Source organism: Leopardus geoffroyi, chromosome B1, assembly GCF_018350155.1.
Source record: "Leopardus geoffroyi isolate Oge1 chromosome B1, O.geoffroyi_Oge1_pat1.0, whole genome shotgun sequence".
NCBI classification, from domain to species: Eukaryota; Metazoa; Chordata; class Mammalia; order Carnivora; family Felidae; genus Leopardus; species Leopardus geoffroyi.
The window spans coordinates 143,654,195-143,667,901 of NC_059327.1; the positions used below are offsets into that span (position 1 = coordinate 143,654,195).

Sequence of the window (13,707 nt, forward strand, 5' to 3'; positions counted from 1 at the left end):
CTTTGAACTAATTTGTCAACCTCTCTGTGCTTCAGTTTCCTCATTTTTATTTTTTAATTTTATTTAAAAAATTTTTTTAAAGTTTATTTATTTTGAGAGGCAGAGACAGCACCAGTAGAGGAGGGGCAGAGAGAGAGGGAGAGAGAGAGAATCCCAAGCAGGCTCTACACCTTCAGCAAAGGGCCTGATGTGGGGCTCAAACCCACAAAGCCACGAGATCGTGACTGAGCCGAAACCAAAAGAGTCAGATGCTTAACTGACTGAGCCACCCAGGCACTCCAGTTTCCTCATTTTTAAAATTGAGATCCAGTATCTACAGGGCTCTGTTAAATGCCCTGTTAAATGAAGTAAGGCAGGCCCAGCATCTACTACATTGCCTGCACACATACAAGCAGTGCATAATACCATGGACATAATAACCATTTTGTGCCCACTATTTCTTTCCTCCTCCGTGCTCCTCTGCCCCCACCCCATGCTCCCCACCACACACACACACACACACACACACACACACACACACACACACATTCTGTCAGAAGAGACCATGGCCTGTGGCTTGGGCTGGGCAGGGGAAGAGAACAAAGCAAATAGGCTGTGCCTTCCCAGTTGTTACATTTCAAAAACTCTGCATCCTTAGAGGAACAAGAAAAGAAACATAATTTGAAGAGGAAGATTCTTACTTCTGCATGACCCTCAGCAGGATAAAACCCACACAAACTAGAAAAGACTCCTTTAACTTAGGGTGCAAAGATGGTAATGGGGAAGCCACAGGGTTTCCTGGCTGAAGAGGCAGCAGACAGGGCCATGGACAGCTTCACAGACCCCTTCTGCTCTGGCACTCTCGGAGTGGGATATATAAATGATAAGAAAGCTCTAGTCCAGGGGACTGTAACTTGTGTCATAAGGAAATTCTGTAAATGTTAGAAGTTTGGGGTGACTGGTGAGATCAGAAGGATGGAAAGAGAAATTTTTCCCTATGAATCCTACATTGCTCAGGTTAAGGGCACTCCACAAATGTTTAGAAATAACAAATATCGGGGCACCTGGGTGGCTCAGTCAGTTAAGTGTCCCACTCTTAATTTTGGCTCAGGTCATGATCTCATGGTTCATGGGTTCAAGCCCCGCATTGGACTCTGCACTGACAGCATAGAGCCTGCTTGGGATTCTCTCTCTCCCTCTGTCTCTCTCTACCCCTCCCTCATTTGTACTCTCTCTCTCTCTCTCTCTCTCTCAAAAATAAACTTAAAAAAAAAAAAAGAAATAACAAATGTCAAATCATGAGGGTGTGGTGGTACATTTTATAGATCACCTTCAAATAATAGTAAGAAAGCCAGGAACTTTAGAAACCTCTTGGAGCCAAGCCTATCACAAAGTAAGGAACACCTAGGGCACTTCCATTCTTTTTTAGGCTCCTGGAATACTAAAATAATTAATAAATAACAAAAAGGGTATTTCGGTTATCTATCACAGCCTCACAAACTACACAGCCATTCATTTGCTGTGTAGAGTCTGCAGGGATGGCTCGTCGTCTCTGTTCCATGTGGCATATGCCTGTATTCATCTGGGGGCTTAGATGGGCTGGGACATCCCTGATGGCCTCTCACTCTCCAGAGTCTTGCTCTGGGTGGCCTCTCATCACCCAGTGGTCCAGTCTGAGCTTCCACCATGGGAGTTGGATTGCAAGGTGAAGGAAGGAGCTGCCAGGCCCCTGAGGGCCTAGACCGGGAATTGGCACACTGTCCATTCCATTCCATTCTCCTGGGTGAGGCAGGTCACAAGACCAGCCTGCACTTAAGGGGTAAAGAAGAAACTCCACCTTTGATTCCAGGAGCAGTAGGAGCCTACAGAGAAAGGAAGAGTTGTTGACTGTCAGGTCTGGAGATTGTCTACCACACCTGTTAAAACCGTGGTGCACTTTAAATGTTGACATTGAACACGTTAACACTTTGCACGCAAAAGTCCGCAATGATGATACGATTAACCTCTTTTGCATATATCCATATTCTAAATTTAATGTGGGGCCCGAAGAGCCCTTCTTGCTTCTCCTGTCTCAGAGTCTGTTGTCCTGGAAACTTTCTTAAGAGTTTGTGAAGTTTTTTCTCTTCCGGAGTCGTGAATGACTATGAAATAGTCATTCACAAGGGCACTCGTTCGTCTCAAGTTCCTGTTTTTCTGATTTTAGGAATAGAGAGGTCACTGGGAACATTCCTGATTGTCTCCCTTCCAGGGCGCCAGCCTCCTCATCTAACCAGTGGCAGCAGGAATCTCTTCCCACACCACCTGACCCTCTAGAGAGTGATTATTAGGGGCTATTAGTCTGTGTATCTGCCTTGGAGTCACCACTCCCTATATGTAGAGGTGAGTCTCACCTGTGGAGTGAAATGATTCTATAGCACGAGGAAATTTTTATTAATGCCAATTAGCAGTGGAGGTGACACATCCTATAGATCAGAAATAAGGAGGATGTTCCAAGGGGCTTTGGGAAGCTTGTATGAGAATTTGGGGGCTTTGGGCATAGTCCCTATCTGTAGCTGCCATGGGGTGGAGAAAAAGACAGACCTGAACAGAAAGACAGCCAGGCCAGGCGCTACAAAGCTGTGTCAGCTCTTTATGATATGACAGAAATTGCTGTGGGATCACAGACTGCTATTTGGGGAACATGCGTTTTTTGGGTTTTTTTTAAAGCTGTTTATATTTTCTGTAATTAGGTCCTTTTTGTTCTCTGTTAGTGTTTAGTACATTTTTTAAATGCTAGTCTGGTCAGCTGTACTAAGAGGAACCAAGAAAGAGGTTTTTGTCCAGTTTGGACCAGAGTTTTAAAGGGGAAGCAGCTTACGAACCGCCTGACATAGTTGAAACAATGGAGTCATGTTGCCTGAGCGCAAGAGCCTCAGACTGAGGGTATCAGAGTTGAAAACCCTTGTTCAGAGACTCTCGCCACACCGAGATGTATTTATCAAATCTGGGCCCATCTCCCCATCCGCGTAGTCTGTTACTCCTCTAGTGGCCCAGACAAGAGGCAAAAAGGAACCTCAATGAACAATGAGAAGGAAGAGTGCACTGGGATTGGTGGCCCAGGGCTGCGGTGGGTGTTAGAGTTTGCTCACAAGAATAGAGCTAGCAAACAGAAAATCCAGTATTAGTGGGATACAGGGGAGGAAGGGTTCCATTTGAGCATGAAGTTCTGGGATCCAAATAGGAAGGAAGTTTACCCGATCTTTTTTCTAGTTAATGAGGGAGAGGACACCCACCATCTGCCGAGGACCCCAACCATTGCCTAGGAAGGGGACGAGCAAGGGTGAGTGGGCTAGCATGGTCCCCGAAGCAAACTAGGGCACAGGGAGAGCTAAGGTAGATAGCTGGGATTTGGAGCAGAGGGGGGACGTGACAGAGCATTCCCACGGCAGGTCTGGGGGTAGGCAAATGCTGCTGATCGTGGGCACATGAAGACTGGGGACCACCAGGCACCAAGGCTTGAAAGAGTTTCTCATTCCAGACCCCACCCCACCCCCAGGCCTGGTTCTTGGGGGCTGCTGCTTAAAGACCTTTGGTAGCTGCAGCTGGGTAGAGCTGGGATTGGGCACCATTGTCACTGTCAATGCCCCAGGTTTAGGTCTGTTCCAGTTATCTAAACCTGAGTAACACATGAGGCTAAACCTTAGTGGATTAAGACAGCAACAATCCTTTATTTTGCATTTCAGGCAGGGCAAGGCAGGGGCCACTGTGCTCCATATGTCTAGGGCCCATGACTCAAATGGCTGGGTACCACAGGGGGCTGGCTGGGCATCTCTCTTCCTGCAGGCTCAGGCCATCTCCCTGCGGTCTCTCCTGTGTTCTCTCCAGCATGGAGTTCTCAGGATAGCTAGACCTAATGGTGGCTCAGGGCTCCAAAATTTCCAGATGCCCAGGCAGAAAGAAATTACAAGGCCTTTTTCATCTGGTTTCAGAAGTTCCAGGATATGTGATTTCTACCATATTCCATTGGTTTAACCAATCACTAAATTTGGCCCAAATTCAAAGGTAAAAGGTGAAGACCCCACCTCATAGCTGGAATGTCCAAGAATTTGCCATCATTTTTAATCATCTCACCAAGTCCTTAACAAAGTCTCCCCAGTGAACTCCCTGTCTGCAGATTCTCATTGATGGCAGCTGGGAGGCAGCAATGCACAGGGTAGAAAAGGCAGGAGCTTTGGAGGCTACCAGGTGTGCATTCTTGTCTAGACAGGCTCCACCATTCAGCAACCGGCTGAGCTTGTTAGGTTACTTACCTTTCAGAGCCATGGTGTCCTTGTGTATCAGATGGGAATAATAATACAATAGTGACCAAGAAAACGTACTTGTCAGATCTTCCAGTGCAGAACGTAAGTGACCCACAGATCTGTCCCAGAGGCTGAGATTTGACATCCGTCCTCTGATATTCATCCCCAGCATGGTGCAGAGGCCATTTTCCTGGGGCTGCTCCTATCCCATGACTAAGTGCAAGAGGTCTATTCCTGGGAGATGCTGGACTCCTGGGACAGGCCAGTTTAGCTTGAGGACCCCCTACAGCCTTGCAGAACTCTGTTAGAGCTGCACTGCAGTATAAGAAGCTTCCTTCCACTCAACCTTCCTTCCTTGCCTCTCTACATAGGTCACACCTGTATCCTGGGTCCAGCTCTCTGGCTATGTTCCCTTCTCAGTTTCTTGCAGAGTGGCAATGTGTAGCCCTGCTTTGGCGGCGGGGGGTCGGGGGGGGGGAGTGTTGGGGAATGGGACAAACAGCCACCTGGTCACAAGGTTGCTGTGAGTTTAAATAATGGGTGTCTGTAAGCACCTAACCAAAGGCTGGCATATAGTTGACATTCATTCAACTAATATTGAGTCCCTGCTGTGTGCAGGCTTTAGCCTGTGTGCCTGGGACATAATGGTGAGCAAAGCAAATAGGAACAGTGTCACGGCCACTTGCTTGAGGCTTCTTACTGTAGCGTCTCACAGCTGAGGGATAAAGTCCCAACTCTTCTAGGGGACACAAAGAGCCTTTCAGAGTCTGACCCTAAGGGACCTCAACACCTCCCACCCTGCACTCTGCACACCTGAACCTAGACTCAAAAGGAATTTTTCTTTCCTCCTTCAATCTTGCTTTCACCCCCAATGTCTTAGCACACTTTTTTCCTCTCCTTGAAATACCTCTCACACCCTTGCACACACCCCTTCCACATTCCCCAAGATCCATTTCAATTGTGGGGTCCTAGGTGCCCCCCCCCGCTCCCGGGGGGCAGAACACGCTTGCGGGCACAGATCTCAGCATGCACCTCGGAAGAGCACTTGTAACATTGTGCATGAACTGCTGTAACAGTGTCCTGCTAACTGGTGAGCCTGTCTAGAGCAGGGGCAATGTGGTATCCACCCCGTATCCCCAGTGCTTGGCACTTGGTAGGTCCGCAGTTCACTCGTGCGAAGCGGCTGTGTGAATGGCCGTGGGAGTCCAGGCGAATTTCCGGAGTGACCCGGGCGGGCCTGCGTCGGGGAGGCGGGGGCGAATCTGGGCTCGGCCGCGGTCCGTGAGCCGCAGCGCCGGGGGGCCGCCCGGGACGCGCGCGGCTCGCTCGGGCCGAATCGCGGCGGCCGCCGCGGGGCACATGACTGCGGGCTCAGCCTCCGCCCCGCCCGTTTCCCCGCGCAGCTGCTGGCCGTCGCCTCCCGGGGCTGCGGCGAACCGGGCCGGCGAGCGTCACCGCCCTGCGCGCTCCCTCTCTCGCTCCTGACTAAGCGGGGCCGGCGCCCGACTGCCCGAGCGAGGGAAACCGAAACCGAAGCGGGTCGTCCCCTCCCCGGGCCGCCAGGCAGGCGCGCGGGAGCCGGAGCCCAGCCGCGGAGCCGGGAGCCGCGCGCAGAGCCGGGACCGCGGGCACCTCGGGGTCGCGGGTGTTCAGGCCGCTGCAGCCGCGGCCCCTCCCTCCTTCCTGTCGAGTCGCCGGCCCGCGAGGCCCGGCCCGGGAGCGGCGCGCAAAATGGGCAGGTGCTGCTTCTACACGGTCGGGACGCTGTCCCTGCTCCTGCTGGTGACCAGCGTCACACTGCTGGTGGCTCGGGTTTTCCAGAAGGCCGTGGACCAGACCATCGAGAAGGTGAGGCTGGCAAGGTGTGTGTGTGTGTGTGTGTGTGTGTGTGTGTGTGTGTGTGTTCGCGCGCGCGCTCCCGTGTTGGGCGGGGGACACTTCCAGCCCACCCTCCGACTGCTGTACCTCCTGCAAAGAACATCGGCACCCCGGCAGACCCTCCTGACCAGAGCCCTCCTTTCGTATTTGTCTTCTCGAGGTTGGTAGGTAAGGGTTCAAGAAGGATGGGGAGGAATAATAGGATAAAATTATGGGTCTAGACTTTTTTTTTTTTAAGCTTTCACTTACATTCTATCATTTGCATACCCCTCCACGCCCTCTCTACGTCCCAGTCTCAGCTCGGCCCAAACATATTTCCCACCCACTTCATGAAAAAACAAAACTAAATGAAAAACACCACAGCCCAGGCAGGTTTCTTGGCTGCTTGCTGTGGCCTTTGAAGTGGTGTAGGGCTGTGAATGAGAAGCGGGTGTGCGGTCTATTGTGTTCTTGCCTTCCTGGACTGGGCAGGGCAGTCAGCAGAGACGTCAGGCCTCTGGACTGGGTAACATTTCAGTCCATCAGAGTCTCCGCAGGGTACCTTCCAACTAAGCATGTGGTATCTTGTACCCATCCTCTGTGTTGCTTTGTCTCACTTTGGATTCTTGTTCTTAAATTACCATAAACTTCAGGCAAGGATGCATTGAGGTTCTCGCAAGAATCTGAACCTGTCTTTTAGCCTAGATGAGTGGCCTGGAGAGCTGATCATTTAAGAAGACGTGTGGGTCATTTGACTTTACCAGTGCTCATTCCTTCTGCCCTTTCACACACATCCACCAATCTATGTGGAAAGAGGAACAAGAGAGAGTTACTGGGATCACTTTTTCCTTAAAAAAAAAAAAATAATAATTGGAGCAGCCTTTCTTGTTAGCACCGATAACCACAAGTTTAATTTCTGCCACTGGTTTTCACTTGCTGCTGGATGGATTAAAAAAAAAAAAAAACAGTTTGATCACTGAACTCCCAGTCAAGTTGTGTCATCCAGGTGGCAACAGACATGTTCCTTTATTTTTTTTTAATTTTTTTTTAATATTTATTTATTTTTGAGACAGAGAGAGACAGGGGAGGGGCAGAGAGAGAGAGAGGGAGACACACAATCTGAAACAGGCTCCAGGCTCTGAGCTGTCAGCACAGAGCCCCATGCGGGCCTCGAACTCACGGACCATGAGATCATGACCTGAGCCGAAGTCGGCCGCTTAACCGACCGAGCCACCCAGGTGCCCCCAGACATGTTCCTTTAATAGAGGTCATGAAAAGCCACCAGTTACCTGAAATCTGGCAGTTAAAGGTAAATTAAAAAAAAAAAAAAAAGTCATGGTAAAGCATAATTTAATTTTAAAGTTTATGTTAAGGAAACATTAAGTTCACATTTTTTATTAAAGTTTACTTATTTATTTTCAGAATGAGAGAGAGAGAGAGAGGGAGGGGCAGAGAGAGAGGAAGAGAGAGAATCCCAAGTAGGGTCTATGCTCTCAGTGCAGAGCCCCACATAGGGCTTGATCCCATGAACCGTGAGATCATGACCTGAGCCGAAATTAAGAGTCAGACACTTAACCAACGAGCCACTCAGGCGCCCCTAAGTTCACATTATTAAGGGAAGATGAAACCCACTGTCTGAGCTTCTCAAAGACCACTGTTTTCCCTGAGTACCCATGAAGAAAGAAAACTAAACAGCATCTTTTCTGCTCTTGGCCACCTGCAAATCCATGGCAAGATTGTTTAGGGATATAAACCCTTGCCTGGATGACCAGAGTTAAGCAATGCAATTACAGTCCCTATGTGAATCTTCTTGTGTGGCTTTAAAAGGCTGTTTCAGAAGAGCCCTATGAGAGGAGCTGTCTCCCTGGTGCCTCAGATGTTACCAGCCCTCAGATGCTTTGTGGGTCTCCATTTCATGGACAGGTAGGGAGGTGGCTGTACGGCAGCTTGCCTGGGCCTTGAGTTTGCACTGATACTTGGTGATTGGCTTTTTTATCTAGTTTTCTCTGTGAGGAATGGACTCTGATCAGACTAATAAATCATAGTACAGGGGAAGTGGATTTTCAGAATTGCCCAACCCCGTTAAAGAACACCGTGCAAGGTGGCATATACAATTAAATGACAGGGCTAGTTCCAGTGGACAGGAATGTTGCCAAGTCGGCCAGAGGGCATGCATGACCATCATTACCATTCTGTTCTCCCCGGTCACCTGCAGTGTGGTGGCCTGGGATAGTGGGACAGAGTAAGGACTCTGCGGTCTACACCCCTAGACATCAGTCCTGGTCCACCATGCTCTAGCTGCATGACCTTGGACTAGGCTTCCTGATTCTGGGTTTCCCCATCTGTAAATGAGGATATAAACAACTCACAAAAATAGTGAGGTTGTAGGAATTATTAGGGAAAATGGGTAATTTTCATGGCATATCTTTAGTGCTTTGTAAGTCCCTTTTATTTTTGTTAGAACCCACATGAGCAAAGGAAAAATATATGCGATTTGAAGTCAGACATCCTGTATTCAAATCCTGACCTTACTATTTGCAAGCTTTTTGATTCTGGGCAAGTTACTGAAGTACCATGAGCCTCAATTTCATTTCTTGGGAAAGTAAGGATGTTAGCTATCTTAGGCACAGTGGTGCATTTACCATGAAGCACACAAAGCTTATGCTTGAGGCCCTCACGTGCACAGGCCCTTCCAACAGCCTCCACCTAATTCTGTATCCAAAATTTTCTTTTTTCTTAGGAAGGGTCTCCTCACACTGTATAAGCTTCCCACAAACCCTGCCTCTGTGTGTGCTGTTGTGAGACTGAGGGAGGTCATCTGTGTAAAGCACCCGGGACAGTATCAGGCAGAGGATAGGTGATCAGTTACGGCTGCTGTCATTCTTTCCATTAGTATCATTATGGAATGATTCTTGACCTTAATATAGTTAACTTAACCTTAATATAATGTAATCTAGTCTGATACTCCCAGTTTGTTTTTTTTCGTTTTTTTTTTGTTTTGTTTTGTTTTTTGTTTTTTTTTTTTCATCTGAAGGTTTTCCATGCCCTGACTGGTCTATATCAAAAAAGAAGACAGGAAAGGGGAGAAATTCAAATGAATAGGTTTGGCTAATTGTGAGAAGCAAAGTAACATAATCCCTATTAGAATAATTTGCAGGGAGATTTTAAGATTAAAGGGAGATTTAAATTTTGGCCGGTGAATGGAGTGGAAGGAACCAAGACAATTTGATTCCATTCTTTGTTTATTTTTTGTTTTTGTTTTTGTTTTTGTTTTGAGAGAGAGTGAGAGAGAGAGAGAACGATCCGGGGGAGAGGAGCAAAGGGAAAGAGAGAGAGAATCCTAACCAGGCTCCATGAGCATGGACTCATGGACGCAGGACTCAATCCCATGACACCTGAATTCATGACCTGGGCCAAAATCAAGAGTTGGATGCTCAACCGACTGAACCACCCAGGTGCCCCTGGCTCCATTCTTGGCCTCGCTGGTTACCGCCTTGTATTGAGCAAGCCCTATAATTCTTTCTGCTTCAGTTTTCTCAATTGCAAAACAGGCACAGTAATGTCTCCCTCGTTGTCTGCTCACACCCACTTCTTAGAGGATATTCTGAGCACTAACCAGGCCTTCTCTCTCGAGCGTTTTGACTTCCTGAAGACAGAGCTTTGCAGAAACAATTTAACCTCTTTTACCTCCTTGGAACCCGGGAGGGCAGATTTTTACGTTCTGTCTCCTTTGATGACCCCCCTAATTGTCCTGGCACTCAGCACACACCGGTAGGTACACAACAAATGCCTGTTGCCTCACATTGGATCATTGTAGTTGAAAGAGCAGTGTTCTAGGAATCAGCAGAACTTGGTTAACATTCTTTGTTTCTGTCATTATGAAATACTTGGGTGAAGTTGAGGAAGCCCAGTAGCGAATATTGAACCCCTCAAAAAACCTTGGGTTTCTCATTTTGAAATAACACCTGCCTTAGAGTTGTCGCCAGGAGTGAAGTAAAAGGATTGCTGGAAAAAAGCACCTTGCGGAGGGCCCAGATGGTAACATTTGTGACTGTTTTCAACTATCGTTTTCTCATCTGTGAACTGAAGCTTATGTCGAGAGAAGGTTCCTTCTAGCTCCAGACTTCTGAGATTCTGTGCCTCAGGCATGTGAGCTTTGTTTAAGAGCAACATTGCAGCTCAGAATATTAAGCTTGCCCTTAGACGCATGGACAGTTTGAACGCCTCCCAGAAATGGGGCTGCAGTGCCAGCCAGAGTCAGGGCTGGTGAAGAAGAAATGGGCTGGCAAGGGAACCAGTGAGAAGAAAAGAGACGGCTCACAGGTTTTCCTTCCTGTGCCCAGGCCAAGGAAGGGTGAAAGCATTCGGTGTCAGGGATGAGATGAACAGGACAAATATACTTATCCTTGGCTGGGACCTGAGGCTCTGGGCAAGCGACATCAGCTAGCCTCTTTTAGGAGCCATGTAACTTGGGAGCCGTTCTGCTGATGCCTCAAAAAATGAGATACGATCACCACTAAATTAACCAAATAACATTAAAGGTGAATATGTGGGGGTCTTCTTTTTTACAGTTGAATTAGTTAAACATCTTCACGTATGTGTATGTAAAGACAATCAACTGTATCCAATCTTAAAAGGATCTTTCTTGCATCTCCTGAATTGCCTGTTTTCAGGGTTATGACGACTTAGGACCTTAGAATAAGAAAAAACCTTAAGCACCACTTAATCTGTTATTTTACAGTCAAGGAACCTGAGACTGTGCCAGTTTTTTTAAAAAAAAATATTTAGCGAGAGGGGGAGAGCAAGCGAGTGCTCGAGAGAAAGCAGAGAAGGAACAGAGAGAGAAGGACAGAGAAATAGAGAGGGAGGGAGAGCGTGAGCAGGGGAGGGGCAGAGAAAGGGGGAGAGAGAGAACCCCAAGCAGGCTTCTCACATCCAATGCAGAGCCCGATGATGGCTCGAACTGACGAACCAGATCACGACCTGAGCCAATATGAAGAGTCAGACGCTCAACTGACTGAGTCACTTGGGCGGCCCCAAGCCTATGTCAGTTTTTAAATATGATGGTGGGTATCAAACTGCCTTTATATTTATGTGCCACTAGAAATGTAAATAACTGACTTATCAGAGGTTGGATGGAGGGGAAGGGGTAGGGTTAGGCATGCAAGCTGGGTCTCCTAAATCACTTTTCCCACCCCAAGGATGAGCATATACTCTGTTGCCTGCAACAGTCCTGATTTATCTACACCTGTTGTCCTGGCATAATTACTGGCACCCTCTTTCTCTTAAAAGATCCTTGGTTTGGAGCACCTGGGTGGCTCAGTCAGTTAAGCGTCTGACTTTGGCTCAGGTCATAATCTCAGGGTTCGTGGGTTTGAGCCCCGCATCTGGCTCTGTGCTGACAGTGTGGAGCCTGGAGCCTGCTTCAGATTCTCTGTCTTCCTCTCTCTCTGCCCCTCCTCTGCTCACATTCTATCTCTCAAAAGTAAACATTTAAAAAAATTACAGTTTAAAAGATCCTTGGTTTGGGATACCTGGGTGGCTCAGTCAGTTAAGTGTCCAACTTTTGATTTTGACTCAGGTTATGATCTCATGGTTTGTGAGTTCGAGCCCCACATCAAGCTCTGCACTGGCAGTGTGGAGTCAGCTTGGGATTCTCTCTCTCCCTTTATGCCCCTCCTCCACTAATGTTCTCTTTCTGTGTCTCTCTCTGTCTGTCTCTTTCTCTCAAAAATAAATAAACATTAAAAAAATAAAAGATCCTTGGTTTGGATAATAAGTTCTATCCTCACATACCACATTCTCCTCCACTTCTTAGCAATAAAGAGGAGCAAGGAGCTAAGGCCAACTCAAGCTGGCTGCAGAAGGGTAATTTTTTTTTTTTTTTTTTTTTTTTTTTTGGTAAAGCTGGAAGAGGAAGCTCCTGGAAGTCTAAGGGTGAGAACCACAGGACAGTAAGGCCTCCTAAGAGTACAGTAGAAACTGGAAAGTTAGCAGGACCCAGGCACACCACTGTTCCTCTTGTTGCCCTACCGAATAGTTTCCTCTGTTTACTTGTTGGGCCCGGACTGTTTACTCATCCAGTGCTTCCTCAGCCCCAACCCCATGTGACACTCCAGCTGCTGGCCTCCCATGGACATGGTTTATCTCTTGGTTTCTCCCTTCCAGATTTGTGACAGAGTAATGTGATTGGCTCAGCATGAGCAGAAATCATAGATCCTTAAACAGAAGCAGTAGTATCCTCACGAGATTCTTTAACTCTTAAGCAAAATTATCCAGCCCCTCCTTGGCTTTTAGAAACATGATCTTGTGATATCAAAATCATATTATGTTTCTTTCAACATCTTACTAATTCATGGTGGCCACGAATGCATTCATTATTAATGGCTAAGACAATGGAGTAAACCAGTAGTTGTCATTGTGGTCCCTAGACTCTAGGAATGACATCAAAATCACTTATGGAGTTTAAAAAATACAGATGCAGGGCATGTGGGTGGCTCAGTTAGTTAAGCGTCTGACTTGATTTTGGCTCAGGTCATGATCTCACAAGTAACTGAGATCAAACCCTGTGTGGGCTCTGTGCTGACAGCGAGGAACCTGCTTGGGATTCTCTCTCTCCCTCTCTCTCTGCCCCTCCACTGTTCATTTGCCTGCACACGTGCTCTCTTTCTCTCTCAAGATAGATAAATAAACATTTAAATAAATAAAGTCAAAATAAAAAATACAGATGCTACCAGCCCTGCTGAATCAGACTCCTTAGGCCTGGCACCCAAGTTGAAAAGCAGACTATGGGGGCGCCTGGGTGGCACAGTCGGTTAAGCGTCCGACTTCAGCCAGGTCACGATCTCGCGGTCCGTGAGTTCGAGCCCGGCGTCGGGCTCTGGGCTGATGGCTCAGAGCCTGGAGCCTGTTTCCGAGATTCTGTGTCTCCCTCTCTCTCTGACCCTCCCCCGTTCATGCTCTGTCTCTCTCTGTCTCAAAAATAAATAAAAACATTAAAAAAAAAAATTAAAAAAAAAAAGCAGACTATGAAGGGTCATCTGGGTGGCTCAGTCAGTTAAGCCTCTGACTTCAGCTCAGGTCATGATCTCACAGTTCGTGGGTTCAAGCCCCACGTTAGGCTCTGTGCTGACAGCTCAGAGCCTGGAGCCTGCTTCAGATTCTCTGTCTCCCTCTCTCTCATCCCTCCCCTGCTCATACTCTGTCTCTCTCTCACTCACCCTCTGTCTCAAAAATAAATAAACATTAAAAAAACTAAAAAATAAAAAGCTAACCATCAAGCCTGTGACTGGTTTGGATGGTGGTTATGGCAGCCCACATCTTCACTCCTCCAGATGGCATTTCCTTTTTTTTTTTTTTAACCTCTGTATTTCATTCTTTATTTTTGTTTATTTTTCTGATAGGAAATACATGCCATTATAAAAAGCCAGATGCAACAAAAATTAATAAAACAAAGATAACTACTGTTAACATATTGTTAATTATTCCATGTTTTTATTTGTGCACACATACTAACAGATATACTTTACAAAAATGAGATGCTTCTGTTCCCACTCTATTTATTTTTAATTTCATCTAGTAAAGTTGACAT

The 13,707-nt window shown here is 47.2% G+C and overlaps 1 protein-coding gene across 1 annotated transcript in view; it reads left to right on the plus strand.

Moving 5' to 3' along the window:
- Positions 1-5,221: 5,221 nt before the first annotated feature.
- The window catches only part of SCARB2 (scavenger receptor class B member 2), a 77,552-nt gene continuing 69,066 nt past the window's right edge, over positions 5,222-13,707 (plus strand). The window contains exon 1 of the mRNA XM_045473700.1: positions 5,222-6,107. Within this exon, the coding sequence (XP_045329656.1) occupies positions 5,991-6,107 (117 nt within the window). The 5' untranslated portion in view covers positions 5,222-5,990. The remainder of the gene's footprint in view (positions 6,108-13,707) is intronic.